Source organism: Solanum lycopersicum, chromosome 9 (genome assembly GCF_036512215.1).
Source record: "Solanum lycopersicum chromosome 9, SLM_r2.1".
NCBI lineage: Eukaryota > Viridiplantae > Streptophyta > Magnoliopsida > Solanales > Solanaceae > Solanum > Solanum lycopersicum.
This window is the reverse complement of record NC_090808.1, coordinates 5,074,202-5,082,002: the sequence shown is the minus strand read 5'-3', so window position 1 is coordinate 5,082,002 and position 7,801 is coordinate 5,074,202. Positions and strand designations below refer to the sequence as shown.

Sequence of the window (7,801 nt, the reverse complement as noted above, 5' to 3'; positions counted from 1 at the left end):
AACAAATAAATAGACATAATAATTGCAAAATGAATTGAACTTGAATTAAAAATGTATTAATTACATACTAAAATTGAATTAAAAATGTATTACACGCAATGATGTATAGAGTAAATTAAACTTGTATTAATAATGAATTAAACAAGTAATTCAATACTAATAAATAAATCAAGAAATTGCAAAATAAATTAAATTGCTTTAAAATTGTGTTACACAATATTAAAGTTGAATTAGAAGAGAAAAATAATAATAATTGAAAAATTAACTAACGAAAGACAAGACAATAATCTATAGATTGAACTAAACTTGTATTATTCATGAATAATACATGTATTATATGTGTTATAAATTATTTTAGTTTGTATCACCGAGAACATAAGTGATATTTGCAATATGTATTACAAGTGTATTAATTTATTTTAGTTGATATCACTAAAAAAAGAGAGAAGTTTGTAGCATGTATTATAAATGTATTGTTCGTGATTTTAATGTAATTTTAATACAATTATGAAACATATCTAATACAACTTTAATACAATCACGATATCTTTTTATAAACTTCACCTTTTTCGAGTTTCAAAATTTTAAAAAATTTAATACAATCACTATATTTTGTTTAAATTTTAAAAATTTAAAATTTCTATTGGAGAACATGATATTTTATAAAAAAAAAATTCCTTTTCTTGTTATGTTTTTGAATAAAAATAGTGAAATATGGAAAAAACTAATTCAAAAATAATTATAAAAATTAAAAAAAATGGAGGAAGAGAGAATGACACAGAAAGAGATGATTGAAGAAGTAAAAAAATATAAAAAGAAGAGGAGGAAGAAAAAAAAGAGAGAGAAAGAGGCGAAGGAAGATCAATACACTTTTTTAATTCTTAAAAATTGTTATATTTAGTTAAAAAAATTATATTGAAAAATAATAAATATTTTTTTAATATGATACAATTATGTGATTAACCCCTAATAATAATAGGGAAACTCCATTATCTTTTCTCACTAAGGGCTCCACTTTGAACCCCAATTTTATGCATGTTAAAAACCACAAAAATATACTTGACCATTAATTGAACCACCTCTTATTTACTAACTAATTACCTCCGTTATGTACTCATTGCATGTGTTACAACACATTAGTCGGTAACAGGAGAAGAGCGAGACAGGAACTGAAAATGGGCACTGCCAAGTGAAATTTAAGCATGCTATGTGTCTATGCTAGTTTCATGTCGTTTCAAGTAGTAGCATGAGAAACATGTTCAATTCCCAAGTAGAAACATGTTCAATTGCCAAGTATTAACTATGATGTTTAGAACCTCAAACATTATTCTGTTTTCTTTTCTTCTTTTTTTCTTTCCCGTCTGATAGACAAAACTTACTTAATTCATCCACCAAATATAGCCTGCATAGTATTTAACTACTCCGCAATAAAAGAAAAGATGACTGCAAAAGTGGATGGTTTGGTAGTATTATCCCAGCAAATCAAATTGTTTGAATACTGTCTCGTAGAATCTGCGAGGTTTCTTGAATGGTTTTCCAGCATAGAGTCAATAGAGGGACAGGGGTGCAAGGAAACGTACATCTAATGGTTTGACAATTCACCTATCTCCAAAAGTTTAAAGGAAAAGGAAGTGCACAAGAAGCTTAAATCTCTGAGACAAATGGATTCAACAGTTAATTCATATTGTGACCCTAAATCTCACCATCCCACAGCTCTTCAAGTGTTCTGTACTGGCCATGCGTCTCGTGAGCAAATGAAGCACCTTTCAGCAACCTTGCCTGCAATGTCAATAATCCATGAACTGTATTAATAAAGTTTGTAATCAAAGTATCTGGTAAACAGACTTATATAGCCACTTATCGCAACCATCCAGGAAGATTAAAGAGTATAAGTGAGGCAGTGCACAGATAAAAGGGCCTTTGAATTTCTTTTGGTCCAGATGGGTGTTGTCTAACAAGCACATGGCAGAATATATTCATGTACATTAGATGTTCGTTTGACAGTATGAATCAGTCACTACTAAGAGGTATCAAAGCATCTATTTGTAAATTATATGAATCTCACCAAGAGGTATCAAAGAACTCATGAATACAAGTCTGACAGAGATTCCTTATGTGCAATGCAAGTCTCATTCATGTTTCTTTCTTCATTTATTTTTTTTCCCTTGGAACAGGGATTGCTATCTCAGAGAAGATATACAGCTAATTTTCTAGGTCCACTTGCACTTTCCAAATTTGAAATTAATATGACAAGAGACAACAAATTTACAGTTGCAGTCTCAGTAATATCGATGAAAGAATTTACCTGTGGAATTTCAGAGAACTTGGCAAGCAAGTCATCAGGTATAGACCAGTTCAGTACATCAAGGTTCTCTTTAATCCGTGCTTCATGTGTGCTCTTAGGAAGTACACTCTGACCCATCTGAATGCCCCAACGAAGACAAACCTGTGCCGGAGTCTTGCCCAATTTCTCAGCAACTGAGATTACAGCTGGCTGCTTTAGCACATCACTTTTAAGCCATGTTGTACCTGGAGAACCAAGCGGCGAATATGCCTGAAATAAAAAGGTGTCAATAAAAGGAGGAAAAACAACTCATTGTAAATCTACTAATGTAGACAAATGACTAGTCAATAGTTACCAACAACCAAAATTGTTGAACAAGCAAATTTATCCCCTACGAACAATTGTTAATAGTAATGAAAATTGGAAAGAATCAAATGAAAACGTGACCACAATGTACGCAAGGAGTACAAGAGCTTTAGAAATGAACTCACAGAGAGGTGCACGTTATTGGATTTACATAATTCCCGCAATTTGGCTTGTTGCCACGAAGGATGGCACTCCACCTGGTTGACAGCAGGAGGAGTGCGTGCTACTTGCAAAAGATCTTCCAGTTTCTTAGTAGAGAAATTGCTAACACCAATAACTCTAGCCTTCCCGGAATCATAAACTTTTTCCATTGCTTCCCATATCCTGGGTATGTTGGTTGGCATAAGATTTTCAGGTTTAAAGTCAACCGAGCCAGGTTTCATACTGACAGGCCAATGGATCTACAGAAACAGAAGTCTCAATTCATTTACAAAGACATTTGATACAGAAAAAACAAAAAGAACAAGTAAATCACTTAAATTTATAAAAGTCATGAACTTTTAAATTTTTTCCAAGACATGTAGAAGTTCAACGGCAGTATCTAGAGTTCTCAGGAACATCGTGGCAGCTCTAAAATTTCATTTTGGTGCATCTACTTAAGGAAGAGTGGGAGTATACTGCAGTAAACACTTCTTAGAACTATTTGGCAAAGTTAGAAATACTAGCAGAAAAAAAGCTTCACATTAAGAAGAACTTACTAGGTACAGGTCAACATATTCCAGCTGCAAGTCTTGAAGAGTTTTGTCTAGTGCGACTGGTACATCTTCAGGTGCGTGATTAGTGTTCCTAAAAAAAGTTAATACACTTGAATGTATGAGTATCCTGAAACACTATGGAGACCACAATGATCGAAAAAACAGAGGCCCATCAGCACCATTTTAGTGCTAAAAGCAGAGTAGGAATTGAATTACCAAGCCATCAGGAAACATAAATAATAAAAGAGGGAACTCAACAATGATAAAGAAAAGACAAACGGTAAAGATTATGAGAATAACTCCACAGAGTTGAACAAGTTAACTTCATAATTGGAAAGAAATAGACGCCGCATATATAATTTTAGGGTGAACAACAGGGAGGTAAAGTTGTAATAGGAATGTTTGAATACATACCAGAGTTTGGATGTAATGAATAGCTCTCGCCTCTTGACAACACCATCTTTAAACAGCCTGCTCAATACTTCACCAATCTTCGAAGTAGAGCAAAATGACACAAGGAATTATGTTTAGTGACAGGTCAATCTATTAAAGTAGGACACGTTTTACATTCTAACAAATAAAACTTGGTTTGAACAAATTCAACAAATCAGACCAGAAAATGTTGATGACTGATTGATCTGGAAACAAATGATAATCATTGATCAACTTTCCCTAGGCAAAAGATGAAATCCAAAACCATCAAAGATTGACACAAGATTTGTCCACAAGACCTTAATATTATAGGCATAATGTCTATCACATCAATAGGGAACCTTAAGTGCCACCTTAATGGCTTCTTTGCATATGTACTGATTTTTCAGATCTTAACATAAAGCGATCATTTCAAATGTTGCAGCAATATTTCAGGAACAGTAAACAAGATACATTAAAGCTGCATTTACACTTGGAATTGAAATTGTAAGTGATAACTTGATAAGCCCCTCTATCATGCCGTCTCAGTGCAAAACATCCACTGGATGCAAAAAAACAAGTTATTATGTTCACTCTTTTTTGAGAAGTAAATCAACAAATAAGTATCCCTCTCCAATGATTTAAAATCCTTTTGGACTAGACAGTCATACGGTTTGACATGATCTCCGACCAGCCAACAGATTATCTATACATGTTTGTCCCTAAAACGAATATGGCCAACATATGAAGGGGCGTGTTGTAGATATAAAACAAATAACGGAAGTGTCATTTCCGGCTTTAGATGAGAGAACCACTTCAATAGGATGCAATGTTCAGTATGAATAAAGCCAAATTACCTCCTTCTCATTTTTATAAATTTGAGCACAATCAATATGCCGGTAGCCCATCTGTAGCAAAAACAAGAGAATGATTAGGTTGTACCAGAATGCCAAAAATCACTAAGTTGCATGTGACACTTAAAAGTGGTTTCACTCTTAGAACTACTCCAAAGTTACTTTAGTAACAACATAACTTCATAACATCTATTTTGGCCATTACAAGTAAGAACTACGACACAGAAAATAATTCTCAAATAAAAGTTAGATCCATGCACAATTTCATCACTAGGCATATGTTTGAAGTGGGAACGCATATTTCCTTCACTTTTTTCCACATTTGAACAGGATATCACCGTGATCTTACTCTAGGAAAGCATATATTACACTATGTTTGGATCATTGTTATCCATTGTATTGTATTGTAATCGTTACTATGCCTACAATGTTTGTTTTGATTGTTACTTAAAATGTATTGTATTGTATTGTTAAATTTCATTGTTACGTAACAATGAAAACCCCTATATTATGGAACAACCAATTTGGTGTGTTCCCATTGTTACTTAATTTCTCTTTCCAATTATATATTTACATAATATTTCAAAATACTATTTTACCCTTTATCTTAATTATTTAAATCTAGTCAAACCTCCTACCTAGAATAATTAGGATATTTTAGTAAATTTATAAATTACAGTACAATACGATACGATCAAACCAAACAATTAAAATATTATTAAACAACAACAAACAATACAGTCTAGTCAAATATTGTATCTACCATACAATACAGTACAATAGAGTACAATACAATACAATACATTATGAAACAATGGGTAACAATGATCCAAACAAAGTCTAAAGGGAAAAAACATTCAGAACATGTATCTCTAATGTTGAATCCGATTACCTCCAATAGTAAGAGCTTCTACTCATTGTTTTCAAATTCTTAATATACAACAAACACCACATCCAGAGAGAACACTGCTGTTTACCAGAGACAATCTCTCTGCCCTCGATACTAACTATTTAATCTTTTCACACCTAGAGACATCGGAATATAGCACTATTTCCAATCAAACATAGTGCTCACTCGATAACGTTTCATGTGACATACTTCCCTTTACACTCTTTTCCCAAAAAAGAATTGGCACCTTTCAACTTCAGAAACAAATTCATTTTACCCTTAATGAAATTATTACAATGTGTATGACTTGTATACCACAACTCTAAGAAATCTTTTTCCTTTCCTAAACTATGTCCACAGAAGTCTTTAGTGTTTTGAGGCATCCACTCCATAGTCAGCTTAGGATACTTACCAGCAGAACATAGCAAAACACATATATCCATCTTTATTCATATGAGTTTTTTTCCCCTAAACTTAATTGAAACAATGCACTAAACAAAAATTAACAGTTAAGCACAAACTTTATGCACTGCAATTTTGATATATAATCGTTTGCTCCACTATATTACAAACTTTATGCACAAACTTTATGCACTGCAATTTTGATATATAATCGTTTGGTCCACTATATTAGTCTCTACCGAAGTGTTTGCTATATATTTTAAAAAGAAAAAAATCAAAATGTCCAAAACTAAAAATATCTGAATTACGAATAATAAATCTTAAATTATAAACGAAAATCTCAGTATCATACTACTACTTATTAGGCATGCGTTTTCAAGCTTTTCGGAGAGGCAAAACAAGCATTTACGAAATTTCACTCAACAAAACATAAGTCACAAAAGCTCGAATACGTTAGATCGAGTCTCATTGAAGAAGAAAAACAGAGTATCAACTGTTAATTCGTTAGTTATTAAATCTACATAGAAACTAAAACTACAGATATATAGATACACGGTGAGAGATAGATAGAAAAAACCTTGATAGCAGTCTCCACGGCTTTGCCGACGACACCGGGATCGGACTGCCACGTTCCCAAACCGACCGCCGGAATGCTGAAACCGGTATTCAACTCAATGTACGGCATCTCCGTCGCCTCCGCCATTGATACAAAAAAAGAGGAGGGAAATTGAAAAAAACGAGAGTGAATCGTATACAGCCAAAGAGAGAAAGAGTGATTGATGAGTAGAGAGTAGCAATGCGAATTGAACTTTTCACTTCCACTCACTTAATATATGTGAATGAAATGAAGATCGTGTGCAAGTTTCAACTGTTACCTTCTGAAGCTGACACGTGGTCGGTCATCTCTCAGAACGATTAGTCGGTATTCTAGATGGTTATTTTTGGGCAAGTGCGAAGGTCTTTTTCAAAAAAAATTAATTTGTCAATAATTAGACGGCAGAATCTTGTGTAAATAAATCAATTTTAGATTTGGAGAAAGGGCTAATAACGAAGGCCGTACAAAAATGGGGAAATGGATTTAGTCGATTTATAGAATTAAAAAAATTATGTTATTTATTTATTTTTTTAAAAATATTTTTGAATTTGACGTAAGTTATTAATTTTATCTTAAAAATATTTATCTATTTAACGAACTAAAACTTAACTACACAAATGACATAACAAATAGTCTCAAACTCTTGAATGAGCATGTAGCTCCTAATAAAATACCAAGAGAAGGGTTGAAAGCACTTCTAAATATTAATGTATTTTTCTCATCATGCAAGATTAGAATGAATTTAATTAAGTTTAATTAGTCGGATAAATAAGTGTTTTTAGGCTAAAAATAGTTAAAAGGATGAAACTAGGCAAGAAAAAATATTGTGGAGATCTTACCCGAAGACGTTTTGCTCGATTCAGAGTGGATTATGAAGGTTAGAACAAGGATGAACACGATTGAAATATTAGGATAACTAGGTCAACGCTTAGAAAAGGTAAAATGCACTCTAAGTGTTCTTGAGGTCACACTCTCAAAAAGATTGAGATCATCCAAACTGATTTGAATAGAATACACAAAAGACAAAACTAAGATAGAGATAAAGAAATTATCGCTACCTTAGAATGCAAACTCATGGAGTCGTTGAGCACTAATGATGTCATGAAGGTAAAGATAGAGGCATGAAAAGAGCACATGACTCAGACAATATATATATATATATATATGATCGCTACCTTAGAATGCAGACTTATGGAGTTGTTGAGCACGAATAATATCATGAAAGTAAAGATGGAGGCACTCAAAAGAGCACATGACTCTGACCAAATATATATATATATATATATATATATATATATATATATA

The 7,801-nt window shown here is 32.7% G+C and overlaps 1 protein-coding gene across 1 annotated transcript; it reads right to left on the bottom strand.

Moving 5' to 3' along the window:
• Positions 1-1,472: 1,472 nt before the first annotated feature.
• Positions 1,473-6,799, bottom strand: LOC101256514 (aldo-keto reductase 4B-like). Its single transcript, NM_001328683.1, has 7 exons — positions 6,479-6,799; positions 4,614-4,664; positions 3,760-3,836; positions 3,349-3,436; positions 2,776-3,051; positions 2,306-2,554; positions 1,473-1,779 (listed from the first exon to the last, which is right to left on the bottom strand). Exons 1-7 carry the CDS (start codon positions 6,602-6,604, stop codon positions 1,693-1,695), a joined length of 954 nt encoding a protein of 317 aa, NP_001315612.1. The 5' UTR covers positions 6,605-6,799; the 3' UTR covers positions 1,473-1,692.
• Between the last annotated feature and the right edge of the window lie 1,002 nt (positions 6,800-7,801).

Excerpts from the sequence above, each read along its gene's own strand:
- LOC101256514 (NM_001328683.1), bottom strand. The coding sequence starts at position 6,604 with ATGGCGGAGGCGACGGAGATGCCGTACATTGAGTTGAATACCGGTTTC. Across the intron at positions 3,837-4,613 it reads TTTATAAAAATGAGAAGGAG|ATTGGTGAAGTATTGAGCAG; the intron begins GTAATTTGGCTT and ends TCTACTTCGAAG. Across the intron at positions 3,437-3,759 it reads TTCATTACATCCAAACTCTG|GAACACTAATCACGCACCTG; the intron begins GTATGTATTCAA and ends AACTTTTTTTAG.